This window comes from Taeniopygia guttata, chromosome 14 (assembly GCF_048771995.1).
Source record: "Taeniopygia guttata chromosome 14, bTaeGut7.mat, whole genome shotgun sequence".
Taxonomy (NCBI): domain Eukaryota; kingdom Metazoa; phylum Chordata; class Aves; order Passeriformes; family Estrildidae; genus Taeniopygia; species Taeniopygia guttata.
In genome coordinates, this window is record NC_133039.1 from 10,155,253 (window position 1) to 10,173,845 (window position 18,593).

The following is an 18,593-nucleotide window of genomic DNA, read 5'->3' on the forward strand; positions in this document are numbered from 1 at the left end:
CACAGCTGCTGAAAAGTCAAACTGTCATCTTTGATGACAAAAACAGAAGACAAAGTGTGGTTAAACACGTTTTCAGTGAACTGATATAAGAATACTTACAGCTATACTATGAAACACCTAGAGATACCCAACTACATCCAGATGAAAATATCAAATCAATTAAACTTCAGTACTACTCAAATTTGGTCTGGGGATTACAGTGAACCACAGGCTGAATGGCTCCCTAGTGTGACACTGCTGCAAAGAACTGGAGTGCCTCTTCTGAGATTACCAGCAATGCCTAATTTCTCCTCATGCAAAATGAAGCTTGTAACCAGTTTGGACACTATACCTCCATTATATGGATCCAAGATTTCTGTGAACTTTCTCCAAGAAAAATCCAAGTTTTAGGAAATATAGCCAAGGAAGGAGAGCTCACAGACCTCAGCTGCTTGCAGTGCTGAAGATGTAAATTAAGTGAAAATAGTTGCCTGTGTTTATGAAAATATTTGCCTGAAAAGATTGTATTGTAAGAAATCTTTATGAACATAAAAGCTACTTGATATGGTCTAAATGCACCTGATCTGCCTTGGGGCTTGATCTTTAATGATTTTATAATTTCCAGTCATCCCAATTCCAGAAATCATCTGCAGACATTAAAAGCTCTTACAGAAAACTTTTAGCCCTTTGCACACACAGCTGGCAGCTCAAGATAAGCATTAGGCTGGAGATAGTGAATACAGCACCTCCCATTTCACAGGAAGAACCCTTCCCAACAGCAGGCAGCCCTTCTGGGATGACATTCTGCTTTACTAACTAAGAAAGCAACCAATCATGAATCCACCTTGCTCCCATGAAGTACATTTAGCTGAAGTTAGAGGATGTGTCCCTGGTCATACACCTGCACCACATTTTGGGTTACTCTTTGTCACAAATATGACAAGTTGTCCTGGACACCTTTTTTTAGCTGACCCCGGTTTGAGCAGGAGGGTTAGACTAGCTGGTCTACTGAAGTTCCTTACAACCTCAATTATTCCACCATAAACTTTACTAAAATCTTTTTAAAAAAATGTTGACTGTGATGGCCTTTTAAAGCCTGCTCACACTGTCTGCCAAGTATGCAAAGAACCTTAACTATAATGTTACTTTTTTTTTTTTCAGCAAAGAAATAACAGCTTTAAATGTATCCTTATTTACCTCTTGGCCATGGCATTTAAAACACTGAACTAACAGAATCCTGTTACCACCTGAAACCAAGCACTGAGGCTGTTAATTTGAGCTGCCAGTGACTTGACACAGTGAGCTGCTAAACAAGACTGAAAACACCTCCAGCCTCACAGGCAGTCTAAGTTAGACAGTTATCACAAAATACATAATTGCTTCAAAACTATTTACAGTAGAAAAACACTGCAAAGTAACAGTAGTTGTAATTCTGGTGACAGCATATGGAAGGAACCTTTTGGTATGGAATGAACCTTTTGTGGAATTACCTGCCTCTCTATTCATACATACTGGTGACAACCTTTTAACTACACCTAAAGGTTCACATTCAACATATGTGCATCAAAATATTAAAAATACTTCTCTACAAAAAACTTGAATCTCCCTCATCAAGCTCACATAAAACACCAATATTCCATTCAGGCTAAAAGAAAAAAGGAGCTATTTTGATACAGTTTTGTGGGATTTTTCCAAATCAAAACAGTAGCTGAAACCATTACTGGATCATGTTAACCTCTACTCTCCTCTTTAAATGATTTGTATACAAACAAGCATAAACACTGAAGGCATCTTAATGTTCCCAAGAATTTTAAAAGGCTTGTATTAATAGAGACTGAGGAAAATTTGTTAAATCAACAACACCTCCAAAGTGATATTTAAAAAAGGCACAAAAATGTAATTTTTTGGGTCACGCTTTGCCCACTGCAAAGTCTCTTCCAAGGTATGGCACCTATGCAATCTTGTGCATCCTATGTGCTTTATGCCAAAATGCTGATATGCTCCTTCCTTTCTTGTTCGGGCAAAGACTCAAACTGGAAAATACATTTTTATGCTACAACACACAGTAGAACCTCAACACCATGCTACTTCAATTCAGGTAGTTTAAGTAAGAATAGCACTAACAAGCAGTTTAGGAGAAAAAAAAAATCAGTAACTTTTGTGTCAAACTATTTAGGAAATTGAGGGGCTACTTACTCAAATCCAGGGCTACTTACTCAAATCCAGAACATCATCTGCCTTTATCAGATCTCCCTCCCTCGTGAGTGGTAACTGAGTTTCCAGCTCACCTTGCAAGTGCAGTGACAGTGAACGGAGCATAAAGAAAACTCTGATTGCCTTGAGAAATTAAAGAAAAGATTATCAGAATATTTTTACACCCAATACTACATATTTTAACAGAATTTTACAAACATTTATCGGCTTTTACAACCTTGAAGTTTGCTGTCCTATGGTAAATCTTTATAATACATTTAAAATTGTAATTAAAATTTTAATTCATTTTAAATTGAAAAAGTAGAATGCAATTTCCAACTTAGTTAAAAAAAGACATGAAAGAAGCTAAAACATGGCATTTATTTTCAGTGAAGTAGAAGCAGCAGATCTTTTGTCTAACTAGCACACTTAATACAGATTGTGACTCACAGGGAAACAATTACAGGAGATGCATAAGCAAAAACAATCTTGGAATATTTGTATTTAATCATTACTTTAAGACCGATTGTATTTGCAATACTTCTATGCTACAGGCACCTATACAACCAACCTTCAGAGAGACTCACATTTTGAACTTAAAACAGTAATAACTTTTTTGGCCAAGTCTAGCTAACATGTCTACAAGTTTAGAGAGAAACAGGGGATTTCTGCATTTTAATTTGCTGTTCTCACTAAAACTAGCCACATGTAATGTAACTTTCTCAGAGCACTTAATTTATATTCTCAGAAGGTCTTCATCAGGGCAAAGCATTCTGAAAGCTGCAACAGTCCCAAGAAACTTTCAACAGCTGCTCTCTGAAATGAATATGCCAGTTTTGATTTACAAATTCATGACATATGGTATGCAAAGACCCAAAGCGTCAAAGAACAATCATTTTATTAGCCACATTTTGAAAGGCACCATTTATAATCCTCTTTCCCTACAAGAACTGCATTTTCAGTACAGCAAATGAAAAATCATTTTTTATTACTTCCGGTGTTCTGCTTTTTAAGAGTTTCCTACACAGTAATTCTGTGGTGTACTGTAAATTAACTGCTGCTTTACAGTAACAGCATTGAATTCATGAACAGCTGCAGTGCCCAGAAACTCCCAGATTGCAGGAAGTATTAAGGAAAACAAACCTAAAGTGCTTTAAGGGAAAACCCTTCACTCCTCTATTTTTAAAATCAACAGAACAGTGGCTCCTGTGAAGTAGAACTGTGAGTATTTGGCCAGCTCTCTACTGGCAGTGCTTCCAGGAATTTCTGGCAGAACAGGGATGAAGAGAGGGAAGCCATGTATCAGGTTCTTCCATGAAATGAGCCCAAAGCAATGGCTTTGGTACACAGCTGAAATTTAACAGGGCAATATGGTTATGTGGAGCAAAGGACATCAAGGGTATCTAACAAAAATAAGATGATAATACTATTTAATTAATGAGAACAGAGTCACTTTAGAATGTGAGATGATCACTCCCACTTAGGCAGACTGCATTCTAATGTATTGTGGACTTACTGAAATCATACAGGATTACTATAAAGCAGTTTTCCTACCAAGTGCTTCAAGAAGAATTCATAGTATTTGGTTTAGTATTTGCCAAATTCACTCAAGAACAGGAAAATCCTGGCATTTTTGGTAACTCAAAAGTTAAACTCGACATTTTTGTTTGGGTTTGGATTTTTTTAATTTGGAGGGCAACCATCACTCAGCTTTCAATTATCTTCCCCCTCAAACCTCTACCTCCTAGACTTCATTAATTTTTATCACATTCATTTCCTATAAAACTAAGGATAGTCATCTTCAAATATATAATCACATTTAGTGCAGAATAAAATACAGGAATAGAAAATAAAATGAGAACTTCAGCCTTTGCAAAATGAAATGGAAACTGTGCTGTGCTTTTTACAACACTGACAGCCCTCAGTTTGTTAACAGTATCAATATATTGTGCCTAACACATTTTATGAGATCTCAACAAAACAATAGAAAAGTTCTGTGGCCTAGAATTTTTTTGGCTGACTTTTGGTTAACTTGGGACAAATATGTGTTTCTACCTACATTAGTATTAAGCACTATGATGCTTATTTCCTCATTTATATACATGTTATATGTGCAAAGAAACAGCAATTTGCAGGGAAATCTACCACTATCTTATTACATTCCAGGAAAAGTTTTCTTAGTACTTCAAAAACTTCTCACAAAGTGAGATTTTTGAGAGCTTCTCCTAAAATTGTCAAAGAAAAGAAGAGCTGCCACTTACATGGGCTTTCTGTAGCAAGGAAATAAGATCCTAACAGTTAAGAACTCATAATCAAAGGTCACTTGCTAGTGAAATAAACCTTGGGAACTTATTTGAATTGCGTCAGAGCATGCTCAGAATTGGATCTTTTTCCATTTGAAATCATCATTGGAACCTCAGCAGGTTGAGTGGCAGCAGCAATGTCACAAGATCTACCCAAGTCCAGCATTTTGTCATGGCAAGTCAGCCAGGGTGAGGAAGCCTGGCTGGAAGGAAGCAGCACAGGAAATTATACTGAAACCTGAGCACAATGTGACTGGAGAAGGAGCACCAACAAGAAATCATTCTGGGAATTCTTGCTGATGGATAAAGACCCTTTCATCCCAAAAGATCTACAGAATATTTATATTGATTTTTTTATTTCTACCAACAGAGGTTAAGCTATTCCTTATTTAGCACATGAAAATCCTGGAACAGTCATTTCCCACTAATGTGCATTTCTAAGTATCTTTCTGTTGAACACCCCAGAGAGAATTTCAGGAAGCATTTCTGCTTTCTAAGAAAAATACTTTTCAAAATAATTCACTGTATTCTAGCAAACAACTTGCTGTGATAACAAAAGCTCTGTGGCTTATAAGCAATGAAAACAAACCTTTCCAGGAGATTCCTGGAAATATGGGGTTTTTCCCGTTCAAGAGCACTTGAATATAATCACATAATACACTTATATAAATGCAAAGAAACTCAGAGAATAGCATTTTCCAATGATTTTGTGCAATAACATCTCAGACTTACTGACACTACAAGGCTTCCAGGACACACCCAGATAAGGGTCAAGAACTGATTAACAAAGAATGGAAATAAGGATATTGTCGTTCAAGTCAACATCACCGCTACAGATTGTGTCAGTCACAAAAATAGATACTTTGCTGGTTCCCTCCTCATTCTCAAATCTCTATCACAAATTACCTTGGCAAGATGAACTCTCAAGTAAAATTAATTTTTTTGCCATGTCTAGAAATATGAGCAATGCAAAGCCAGTCAGTCTTCCATGGAAATTCTTACAGGAATACAATTGAGATATAAACTGAGATAGCAGATCACAAAAGAAGCTGACAATATATTGAGTGTCATCAAAATGCCTTTGTACGTAGCTTTCTGCATGGTCTGGAAATTTAAACCTCAGTGAAAGAATGTGTTGTGTGACTAGACACAAGAAATCAGATAAAAAGCATCTCCACTAGGGCAGGTAATTATTATATATACTCTACACAGATCTGTCTTCATCAAGCTTTTATGATTTTATGGATTAAGCTTCCAATCAAGCAGTTTTAAAAGAAAAGTATTTGTATTCCTAGAATTGCTCAATAGCTTTGGCATCATTTTGTCATGAGCAGATGTAAGAAAAATAGTCTTACTCACTCTTCGTGTTCTTTCTACATCTCCACAAGGCAACCTTTTCACAAAATCAATCCCAGTCAGAGGTGTCCCCGTTGGGGGTAGCAAGATCGAGGCATCCATCATCAAGTATTCTACATTCATAGGTTTCATCTACAAAAATATTTTAGCACTTCTTAGTATACTAAACAGTAAGCATTTGTCTCTAGTTTCAAATAGAATTCATTGTTGCGTATTTTAAAATTCTGAGAATTTTTAATACGATGTCTTAAATAAGACATTGCATGTCCTTACATGCAATCTCTCATTGCTCCCAGACACACTGCCAGAGTTTTCAGACAAATAAAACACAGAAAAAAACTCCAGAAAATTACAGAAAAGATATTCCCCAAATACTAAAACCAAATTATGCCAGGTTTGATTTTAAGTATTGACTTAAATTTGTGGTTACTTCAATCACCAGGAAGTTTCTCGTAACTTTTTCTCTCCAAAAAGAACTTTCTCAAAAAGAGAACATGCTGAGCTTCAGACAGATATAGGAAGATTTTCATATTGTTTAGGGAAAAAATAATAAATCCAGTGTCCCATTTAGTAAGCTGAAGCAATTTTTGTATACTCAATTTTATAAGTAATGAAATTTTATTAAATAAAGAGCTGTGAGGTTTCACATAAATAATTTGTGTAAGTATAGACACAACTTCTCAGAGACAAAATCACCAGGTTTTGTTATCCTACTCCCAGCAATAAAGTCTCCAGTGTCCTCAGCAGCTATCAGTACTTTTTCTTGTTCCTGTGCTGTATCTGGGTTTGAGGATTTGCCAGGGCAGAAGGGGTCTCACTTACTGTCATACTCCGGTATTCATCTTCAAACATATCCAGAAAGATTTCTTCTCCCTTCCAAAAGAAAGAACAAGGACATCCCATGAAGCCTCTGTTGGTTCTGTACAGTGTGTTGTGAAGGGAGGCAGGGCTGCAGGGCACTGCTGAGCCCTTCAGCAGCACTGTTGACACCTCTGGGGAAACACATTTAGGAAAGGGAGAGATTTCTTTGCAGCCCCTGGAGGACCATGGTGGAGCAGGTACCAACACTACAGCAAGCAGATAAGCTCTGAAGGAGCTGCAGTCTGCAGGAGCCACACTGCAGCAATTGCTGTCCTGAAGGACTGCAGCCCATGGAGGAGGGGACCCCCACTGGGGCAGGGGAAGTGTGAGGAGGAAGAAACAACAGAGAGAAGTTGTTGTGGACTGACAATGAATCCCTACTTCCCATTGCCCCTGCACCACTCACAGGGGGAGAAGGATGAAAAGCCAGGAATGAAGCTGAGCCTGGGAAAAGGGAGAGGTGGGGACAGCAGTGTTGCAATTTGTCTTTGTTTCTCACTATCTAGATTTTTTTTTTCTTTTGGCAATAAATTAATTTCTGTGAAGCTGAATCTGTTTTGCTCAAGACTGTAATTGGCAAGTGACCTCCCTGTTCTTTATCTTGACAAGATATTCTATTCTCCCTCCATCCTGTTGAGGAAGGGCAGTGAGAGAACAGCTGAGTGGACCTCTAGTAGCCAGCCAAGGTCAACCCACCACAAGTTACTTATTTTTTGTAAGCCACATTGAGTAAACATCCTTCAAGAGAATTCTAAGAAAAACAGGAAGATATTTCAGACACTTGAAATCTGTCACAGATTTATTGCTCTTCATATAGAAGCTAATGCCACAGGCTAAAAAAAATTGATTTCTTTCATTGTTTACAACACACACACAAAAGTAAAAAGCTGCAAAGGTTTCCAATAAGAAAAAAAATAGGCAAAATTTTAGATCATCATTTCAGATACAATACCAACAAAAAAAAAAGTCAAAACCAAACATATTCCATATTAGTGTCAATGGTAGACTTGATCTCCAGTACAAACTCTGTGAGTATTCCAACAGCCCTTTGTGACATATGACAGGGTGGTATGGGGAGGGCGGAAAGGAGAGGAATTCTCCAAGAAAATGCTTCCTTCTCTATCAAAAATTTGGAGTTTCCATCTTTAAAAATGTGCTTCTTTGGTCACTATGTAAAGACCAGGCTGCAGACATACCCCATATGTAAAGGACCTTCTTCTTACAGAATTTTGCATATTTACCTTATAGAAACGACGAAGGAGATGAACACTTTCCTCCCTTGCACCCTAGGAAAGAGAAAATGCATTTCAGGGAATACATACACCACTTACTTATTAGTCACATTAAAAAACCCACCCAAACACTCATACAGAACAGACTGTCTAATAGTTCATGGCCTTAATCTCAGAATTTGATAGAATACAGCTCTTGCACCTATAAAAATGCAGCTTGAGTTTATTATCTATTATTTCAAAAGCACTTTACATTATTGAGAGGGATAACATACAAGTTTCAGAGAGACAATGAAACAAAAGACTGTTGGAGAAATTACAAGTTAAAATAGCAGAGATGAGAACGGAGCACAGGTTATGATGTTCACAGCACAGAATTACCCATGCGAAGATGTTCTAGAAGCTCAAATTCCACATTAGGGCTTATTGCAATCAGAATGAAAACAAATTTATTCAACTATACTCCAAGACTCAGACACCAATAATGCAGTGACTGGCAATTTGAAACAAAATACTCACCTCAAGACAATCAAGGTGAACACTTTTTATGATCCTGCCATTTTTGGAAAACACAAGCTGCTTCAGCAGCAGGCAGCCAAGTTCTAAAGTTGCCAAACGAATTTTTCCATCTGTGAAATGAAAATTTCAACATACAAAATAGTAGCAGTTTAGTTATAGCTCATCTCATCATCCCATGTTCTTAGATGCTTGTACTCTTACTGCAATTGTCAAACCTTGCTACTCTGACACAACCCCACCAGACAGGGACGAGTGCTGGTGCTGCCTTACTATGCTGATGGCTATAAAGAAAAAACTGGAAAAGTAATTCAAAACAGAACATTCAGTAAGAAAGCAAAGATTAATACTATTGAACAGTAAGGCCAAACATTGGTTTTGCTGCCTTTATCAATCAGCTGCACAGGTTGAATTATTCTAAAATTACAAAAGGATCCCAGACATTTGGGATGGATTAAATTACAAGGTGAAAGGAAGCTTTGTATATAGCACACTAATAAGGCATTTTCTCCCTCCTTGAAGGGAGAAAATGAGATATTCTACACAGCATGCAGCAAGTTGAGTAAAAAATCCCCCATTTCCATCCTTCCCAGAACTTCCTGCCCCAGACATGCCTTTATTTAAATAAATACATATCCTATTTGCACTCCTTCCTGATGCTGAAGGTACAAACTCTTCATCTATAAACATGTTTTTCATCTCTGACACATGAGCAGAAGTTAATATGCTGTAGAGCAGTTTTGCAAGTCAAACAAACAGATTTTTATTCTACAGACATTAAAAATTTTGATAGTGTGTCAGTTTCTGGGGAACACCAGCTCCACCCATTTAAAATTTTAAGGGGCAAGTGCAAGGAGGAGAGGTGTGGCTTGAACAAAAATTATATTTTCATGGAATAGCTCATGGAACATTGTAACTCTCATTTCACCAAAAAAAAAAAAAAAATACAATCCAAGATTAATAAAAGTATGGGAAAAATTGCTACCACCTAGAGCTGACAGACAAAGGATTGCTATGAGCAAAGGACACCATAGTTTTCAAGATTATGTCTCAACTGAAATTATTTCTACAAGCCAAGATGAGACAGACCATATTTTCAGGATGAAATCCATTAAGGTAAAGCCCCTCAAAATCTCAATTTTTGTTTATTCAAAAGTGCAGAAAGTAGGAATTAAGACAACAGATCCTTGTATAGTTTTGAGTATAAAAACAGCTACTCAGCACAAATCCAGTGTTTCTGGTTTCTCACCAACCAAGAAAAAACCAATAGTCATCTTTCATAAACCACATCTACATACTGCTCCTCAAAGAGCATGCTGAACAGTCACTTTCCCCTCAAAGACAAGAGGCTAAGTAGCTTTTTTCTACTTTCAAAAATTTCACCTTGGAAGGAAAAACAAACCCTGGAAAAACAATACCTGGTTGTGCAGCATAATTCATTATCCTGATGAGCCCTTCTGCAAGGACATGATTATATGAATTTCTCTCTTCAGCATGTTGAGCTGGAAGTTGAATTCTCTCCAGCTTGACTGAGTCAAGTCCTTTCATGGGGGTGAAGCAAAAAAATGCAAATTAGAAAACGAGAGTGTGCTCTGAGGCAAGCATTTAATAGACCACAGCAGTTTTCTCAGAAGAGAACAATTAGCAATAGGAAACTAGGCTTTGACTCTGTATTACAAGGAAAAAGAGGAACAACAAAGATCAAACACATTGATAAAACCCTGAAAATTCTCAACCTTAAATGGGGTCTACTGCATGGCAACACTCAAATCCCAAAGTGGCTGGTGAAATCCAAATAATTTTGCTGTTTCTGAAATTCTCAGATTATTTGTTTGTATCTAAATAAAGTCAAGCAATATATCTGGAGAGCATAATGGCTAAAGGGAAGAAGAACAAAGTCTGATTTTAAATTCTGCTTTAGTAGTTAAGTAATCTGTTCATATATGTTTAACTAAATAGGAATTTTATTTTGTAGTAGCCTCATTTAGTATCCTCCCCAACACAAATAAAATTTTCACTGACTTGTTACGTAAGGAAACTAATCCCATCCTTCTTTAACATATTCACCTAAAATGTCAGAGTTATTTCCCAGGAAAGACTGGTTTGCTGGGAGACCTCTTAGAACAATATACAATTATAGATTGTGGGGATCTTCCTGTCCCGTTCTAAAGAACGGCAATAAACAACCCCATAAATCAGAAGATGACTCTATTGAGGTTTACAGTTTCTTCCAACCATGGCCTTGCAGTTAACTCTATGTAACAGCACTTACCTTTGTTGTGTGACATTGCATATAAAAGACAGAGCACAAAGAGGGCATAGTAATCATCTTCAGGACAGTCCAGTGCATTATAGACCATATCAAGAAAAGGCCTGTGGAAAGGAGTAATTTAGAACCAGTTAAAAATAATCTATAGAAAAATGGGTAACTATCTTATTGTGCATGTAGCTAGTGGAAGAGGCAAATTCACAGTAATGCATATTTTCAGGCATTATAACAAGAATTCTGTTAGAGTTTCTGTTGCAGAGAACTCAGATTACAGCCATGCTTTGTATTTACATACTGACAATAATTCCGAGTTTTAACAGGATTTATTACATAATACTTTCCCAAAAATTGCTTGTTCAAACATTTACTGGGTTGTAAGTATACAGAATCATCGCAGAGCTTGCCTTTAAGTGCATACCTAAGTAAATATAAGGAGCTGCTATCACTGTTGCATAAAACAGACTCCTTTAAAACTCATGTGCTGAACAGAATTGAAAAGTTCTGACTAATACAAATAAACATTTTACCAGAAGTTTGGAGGAAGCTAGGTTTTCCTAAAAAAAAAAAAACTGTCCAACTGTTATAGGAAAGAAAAATTAACTAGGAGGGAATATCTGAAGAGAAAAAAAAACTTTGGATTGCACATGAACTTAGTTTTCCTGAGTTTAAACAATTGTGACCTACGACACATATATAGGAAGTTACAAACACTGCTAAGTTCACCTTTTCTTTACCTGTATCTTGGAAAGACAACAAAAGTCAGTGTAATACAGAAGGCATTTGGACAGATCAGATACGGCTGAGATTAATCTGATACAGGCAGAGGCCTGATGGCAAGGCAGCTTCACTTCTGGTCTTAAGATGGCTTGCATCCAGCTAGTAGCTCAAGAGCACATGCAAAAACTAACTATATTTTGACAACCAGATAAATAAATGATGTGTCAGGGCAGTGTCACAGTCTGTTAAACTATACTTTAACAGGGAAAGGAAAAGTATCCTTACATTATCTAAATTACATTCAAAGAAAATACATTAAAATAACATGAAAGTCACAGAAGCAAATACATTTTGCTGTGTTCAGGCCTAGCAGACGAGAAGCAGACACTACAAACTCCCTGCTGTGGTTCCTGGGGGTCAGAAGGGCTGGCAGAGACCGGGACACAAAACACTTCAATCCCCACTCCAGAGCTGCGGTGCCCTCCCGGTCACACCGAGCAAAGCTGTGGCGCCCAAAGCACAACTGGAACTTCCCGGCAGCTCCAGGCACGGGGCAGCACAGTGCTCTTCTCACAGAAACCAGGCAGTGACCAACAGCCCAGCCCACGCTGCTCCCCGCTCGGCTCATGCATTTCTGAGCCTGCAGTACAGAGCTCCTCTAGCAGCGATCCCTCTTCGCCCACGTTCAACGCTGCTCAAAGTGCTTAAGTCAAATTGCTCACATATTGTAGATCTCAAAAGAATGCAACTACTCAAGGAGAAACAACCTAAAAAATTACTAAAGCTGGAAACAAGCCAAGAGTGCCTTCAGGTTTCCTAAGCATTACCCAAGCCCTACAAGCTTCATGACACCCTCATAATGGGGGGCTTTTCACTCCATAAAATGAGCTCAGCTTCAAGGTCTAAAGAACAAAGAGGACCAAGATATTAAAAAACTTGAATGCAAGATAACACTTGGCTTGTTTTCAGACCAACAGCAGACAGTAAACAACCGAAACCCTAAACTATAGAAGTACTATTTAACATTATTTCATTAAAGCCAATGTTTTACTAGGTCAAAGCTGCTGAGGTATCAGTAGTTGTTCCATTAACACAAATATTACACAGTATTAAATTACTTCTGTGATGCCTAATGCATTTTTCATTGTTTCCCCCCACACTAATTAGATTTATGAAATTATGAAACTTGACAAAAATCATTACAGCAGCAAGAGATACCATTTTCATTCCAGATGCTTCTTCACAGCATCTTATTGGCATTATCTGTCTCAGCCACAATAATCTGAGGCTGAAACAACTTCCAAGAATCCTCCTCACCAACGTTCCTCATTTAGACTAAATACACAAAAGACCCAGAAAAACTTCAGCCTAAGAAAATAGCAACAGAAGCCACAACACAGCATGAGGACTTGATATGCTTTGGAAAAAAGCTTTGCTGTGCAGCATTTCATAAAATGAAGCTAATTTAAAACATGTCTTTAAGCTTAAAACTTTCCAGTAGTGAGGCCTATCAAAATAAAATAACACCTAAAATACTTTAACTTTTTCTTTTGTTTTTCACAGTAGGAAAAGGGCTAAGGGAAATTAAAAGCTTGACTTAGCTTTTACAGCTGCAGATTTTTAACTGCCATCTGTGTTGTTTTCCATTTATTTTTCAACAACTGTTGGACTGTTTTAAGAAAACTACAGTTTTCATAGTAAAGGCTATATGGTAAGTATTTGCAAACTTATTTCTTAACTCTGTAAGCATATGCTTCCTTTACTAGTCTTTTACTAATGCCATACAAATGTTCCTCAAATTAATTATTCTTGTGGAGTATGTCCACAACTGAAGACTGCAACACACTAGGAATGCATTAATGATTATTGCAGGTGTGGAAGCTCAGTGAGTTCAACCAGTGTAGGACAGAAACTACACATACTGGGGCAAGTCTCTTGAGAAATTTAGCTGCTGTTTCAAATATTATACTTGGCATAATATAATACAACGTCTTAAGCTATAGCAGCTAATCCATTGACATTTCAAAAAAAAAAAAATTACATATAAAACAAAGGCCAGAATTGACCTATACAAGGTCTATCCTTATTTTAAAATTATTTTTAGCTCTGCACATTATTTGATGTTCCTTATTTTTAGAAAAGGTGCAGAATGCTGTGAGACCACATCTTCAGATCAAAAGAGGCCTGAACTGCAGACATTTGCCAAATGCACTGGCAGTTCACTTCTAAGCATTCTCAAGACCCGAGCATCCCAGTCACTTTAGTATTCCATGCACTCACTGCCAATTTCTTTCTAAAAGCCATTTGGCACATATTTTAGTCAAATTATCAATAATCTAGAACAGTGTGTTTTAAAGCCAGTTCAAGTCAAGGTTCAATTTAACTTTTACAATTAAATTAAATGTTATCTTTATTAATGAATGTAATCTAAACTACAAAGCTATAATGGAGACAGAATGAAATTCTGGGAATACCAGGCAGCATTTCCCAAGTTTAAAAATAAATTTTAAATCCTATCAAACATGTGCATTTCCCCACTGGACACATTTGCAATTACTTTTGTGTCAGGGACATTTGGTTTCTTAACATTCTATTAACAGGAATGCAAAATCTCTAGTGAGAAGGTGTCTTAGGGGTATTCATTATATTGAAGCTTAAATTTTGAAGTCAGGGTAGTTTCTGCTCCCAGAAACACTTATAAACTATATTTCCAGTAGAAGTTTCCAATAATCCTAAAACATACTAATGGACCCTGGAAACAGTACAAAGGTTACAGGAGTTTGCCTAGAACTACTGCTACAAAAATTCTGCCAAACTCATCCCTGAAGAATTTTCCTTGTTTTTTTCTTACAGGTGCATACAAAATGGACAAATGCAACAATAAATATAATGAAAAAAAATTTACATCTTAATTTAGTGGTTTAGGAAATTACAGAATGGAAACATTTATATTCTGTTTTTGTCGTGTTGATAGTCTGTAATTTAACGTTACTAACTTAATGCATCACAACTGCCTAAAGGAAAGCACAAACTAAAAAGGAATAGGATAATTTCCAAAATGGAGCAGTAGAGGGACTACACCTCACTTTCATATTGATTCACTCGTTTGTGATCCACAAAAAACCCTTTAATTTTAACCTGAAGCAGATCTGAAATATCCCTTTAAGAAAAGCAAAAAATTTAAGGGGAGGGTAGGTAAGGAAACAATTCAGCAACATCTTTTACAGTTCCTTTATACCTGTTCCAGTTTGTCATCTCACTCCCAGAAGCAGCTGCACTCTTTTCTTCATCTGTTGTATTCTGTTCTGTCACAGCAGAGATAGAAAGCTCTGACAGCTTACATCTCTCCATGATTACCATCTCTATTTCTAAAAAGAATCAGAACATACCACCAAAATTTGGTATTTTCAACAAGGTTATCACAAGCTCTTCCGTATTTTCTGTTTGGTACTAAAAGCATCTCCTGCATCTATATATAAGAGGTATAACCATTACCTCAGAAAGGTTAATGAGCAGATGTGGGCAAATTTTCTTCTCAGTAAAGAACTTGGCTTACATTTCTTTAAGGAATGTAACACTATAAAAATGTATACATATACATAAAATAGGTAAAGAAAATATACATATCATTTTCACAAATAAGCCACAGTCAGCTCCCTTCCCACGCAAACCACAGGAAGAAAAGCCATAGAACCTCTTTCTGAAAAAAAGATTTGTGAAAAAGCTGGTGAGACTAAGGCATGGGTGGACATCATGTTTCACTGAGGGTGTAAACAGGCCTCTACAACCACAGCAAACAGGGCACTTGGTCACCTACTGAGTGTCAGGAGAAAAAACAGATCTTGCCTTCCCTTAGGAATTTGGACAAAGACTACAACTAAATGCACCAGTTTGAACAGTAGATTATTTCAGATTTTCTTCAAATCATGGTGGAAAATATACCATCAGTTATTTGACACCATTTAAGGAAAGCCTTCTCAAAAAGACCTTTTTCCTAAATCTAAACTCAGGCATGTTTGGACAGGACTGTCAAAGCCTAATGCTCTTGCTTTCAATTGCTTGCAGGAAATCCTGCTACATTTTTCTCAATTTATGCTTAACGTAAGTAAAACATTGTATACGTGCTTCTAGAAGTTACTAACCATAAAATAAACGGTTATAATATGCTAATATGTAAGACTACACATCCTATAAAAGCAGTTCTTAGGTTTGTGCTACATCAAAAATGCAGAAAAAGTCCAATTAAAAAAACCCTACGAGTTAAAGATATTTTCAGTTTTGAACTACTGAATATCATCTTCCATCATGTACTGTCACTTCTAGCACACCTGTTGAATTTTATCATTGAAACATACATAAAATACTGCTGATTATCTTGCAAAAGTGAAGTGGCTCCAGCTCTCCCTTACCACAAAAGGACAAGCTACAAAGCTCTCAAGCTTGCTTATCAAGTGCCCACAGCCATGAACACTGAGGTGCAAGGCATGCATTGTGATAAGGGCCAGGGCCTACAGGCAGATATGAACACACTTTCATAGCTTTTAATGAGATGAGAAGTACATGTTCTCACAGCTTGATTTATCATGAGAAAAAAATTCCAGCCAAAGCCTTAAACAAATGTCCCATGTTTACCTAGAGCAGCAAGAGAACAAGTCATGTAACTAATCACGAGTTCCATCAGTAAACAAAAGTACCTAAATTGTAAGCATTGTTTTCTTGCTGAAAACCTCACCTTCATTTTCAGTGCTTGTTCTTATGCCCTTTGAACTTGCTTCTGTACCTTTACTTTTGTCAAGGTCATCTTGGTTATCTTCAGATCCTCTCTCCTCTTCATCTTCTTCACCAACATTTTTATAGTTGGGTCTTTTCTGCACCCTCTTCTTCCCTTTCTGTTTGTTAATTTCAAGAGACCTCTCAAGTGTTTCTGTGGGTTTTATGAAACATCTGATACTTGACTTTGCCTGTAAATTTGAAGAGTATACACTGAGTTACAGCACAGCATTTTTAACTGTAATTGATAAAGAAACTTCAGTTAATATACAGTGTAAATCAGCACACTACCCACAAATCTCAAATCTATTTTAAAATACAAAACATTAATACCAAATCATCAGTAGCACAACTATCTCCAAAGTAACATACCCCAAAGATCTATCATTAAAAAGTAGGCCTTCTTGAGACAAGACAATGCAAAAGTACCTATTTCATCACCACAAGTTTTAAATTGAAGGGGTGGGACATATATTACACAAAACTCAGACACCTTTTATAAAAAGGATGAAGGTAGCAAAATTGTACATGTATGTTGACAGCAGTGTATTAATATGAAATACACCCCTTTTAAAGGTGCAAGGACTCTTTTAAAGCAGCAAGGACAAAATCCAATGCTTTGTGCTGTGAAATTTTGGGTTGGTTGCTTTTTTTGGAGTCCTATGTTTCCCTCAAAATCAAATTAATTCCTGCATCAACTAGGAACAAATTACAGTCATTAACCTTTTTTGGGCCTCCACACATTGATTAACCAAGTCTGGAAAACACGACTTCATTTAGTAGACTTAATTTACTTGTGTTTTATACAGAGTTATCACAGGATAAGATTGCAAGCCAACACCTTATTTTCCTAAGTATTAATTTATGGAACAAGAAAATAAATTTAGAAAACAAATTTCTCACAGAAGAAATTAAATATTTCCAATAATGTGTCATCCTAACAACATGGATTCTTATGGAAAGTGACCAAGATGCTAAAAGAAGCTCTGCAAATAGAAGAATTAACAGACTTGGTTTTTAACAATTCTGCATCTTGTTTCTGAGCGGTGGCAGGTGATCACCAGAATATCAAATAAGTTCTAATCAGCCAAACCTCTCTGTTACTGAGAAGTGAAACCCATGGTTTGGAGCTTTCTCCCAGGTTTACACTAAACAAGACTGCTACAGAAACCCCATTACCTTCCAGAGCTCAAAAGCTCAAATAGATTCAGTTGACACTGCCTAAAGGGATAAAAACTTTACAGCAAGCAAGAGAAAGAAGTAACACTAGAGTAAATATCAAACTGATTACATTCTCTGCCTTAGGTGACTCAGTACAATAACTACTCAAGAGGACTGCATCAAAAACTTTGGTGAAAAAGTTGAAAAAAAATCCTTCCCTTCACCTAGTTAGGAACATCTATACATAAGAGACTAGGAAAAGATCAGGGAAGAAGCTGTCTACAAGTTAAAAGGCCAAAATGATTCTCTGACTCTTCTGACATTTTGCAAATGTTTTATAGAAATATTACATAAGTGAACTTACACTTGGCACAGAAACAAACCACATAGTGGGAAGACTATTTTATAATACCAAAAAATCCCCATAATACAAAACTTACTACACTAATATCCCCCAATATAACCTCTTGGATGCATTTTTTGTATAATCCAACTGCAGCACAGGAAAGCAATAAAATGACCAGGTTACCTTTATTGATGGCTTCTGGCCAGAAAAGTAATAAGAAAAGGGAAGAGCACCTTAAATCCTATTATTTAGGGGAAAACCAGAAAAGTAGCATGTAAGTTGCATAACACATTTTCCCCTTTCTGCATTCACTTCTTACTTCTGCATTGCTTCCTAGAATCTTGTAGCTACTTCTTTAAGGAGAAAGCGTGTACTTAACATCCTTGCATTTCTCATATGCTGTCAGCCACAAGAGCAAAGTACCATCAGACACCAGCATACAGTGATGTGCTTGTGAACACTGAGCCACAGTCTGCTCCAAGAAGGAATGCTGTAGAAAAAACCCTACACAAATATTCGGTTTTGCTAAAGGCAACAAGGCTATATCATTAAAACTTTCTCAAGTCAGACTTAAAATTATTTTAGGTATCATTTGCTTTTTAAGTTGATTATACAGGTTGAGGTACTGCTAATTGGTATCTTTAAGATGTTTTTCAGCCACATTTTCAATAATGGTTTATCTTGTGCAACGTGTGATGGTAAAAAAAGGCAATACCAGTAACACCTTTTACGGGAAGGAGAAAGTAGGTTAAAGAAGAAACGTGCACTAGGTAGAACTGGCCCACATCTGAATGATGCAGGAAAACAGATCTCACAGGAAGTAAGGTAAACCTTAGTGTGATATCTGACACGTTTAAATACATTCTGCTGCCTATACATATTCAGGTCTC

General features: G+C 36.8%; 1 protein-coding gene across 7 annotated transcripts in view; it reads right to left on the reverse strand.

Moving 5' to 3' along the window:
• CLEC16A (C-type lectin domain containing 16A) overlaps positions 1 to 18,593 on the reverse strand; it is a 59,792-nt gene that overhangs the window by 23,100 nt on the left and 18,099 nt on the right. For all 7 annotated transcript variants that reach the window (XM_030284397.4, XM_072935729.1, XM_072935725.1 and 4 more), the window contains exons 10-18: positions 16,159 to 16,387; positions 14,665 to 14,794; positions 10,713 to 10,813; positions 9,859 to 9,981; positions 8,444 to 8,553; positions 7,934 to 7,978; positions 6,654 to 6,704; positions 5,835 to 5,963; positions 2,196 to 2,316 (exon numbers count right to left, since the gene is read on the reverse strand). In XM_030284397.4, the coding sequence (XP_030140257.4) occupies positions 2,196 to 2,316; positions 5,835 to 5,963; positions 6,654 to 6,704; positions 7,934 to 7,978; positions 8,444 to 8,553; positions 9,859 to 9,981; positions 10,713 to 10,813; positions 14,665 to 14,794; positions 16,159 to 16,387 (1,039 nt within the window). The remainder of the gene's footprint in view (positions 1 to 2,195; positions 2,317 to 5,834; positions 5,964 to 6,653; positions 6,705 to 7,933; positions 7,979 to 8,443; positions 8,554 to 9,858; positions 9,982 to 10,712; positions 10,814 to 14,664; positions 14,795 to 16,158; positions 16,388 to 18,593) is intronic.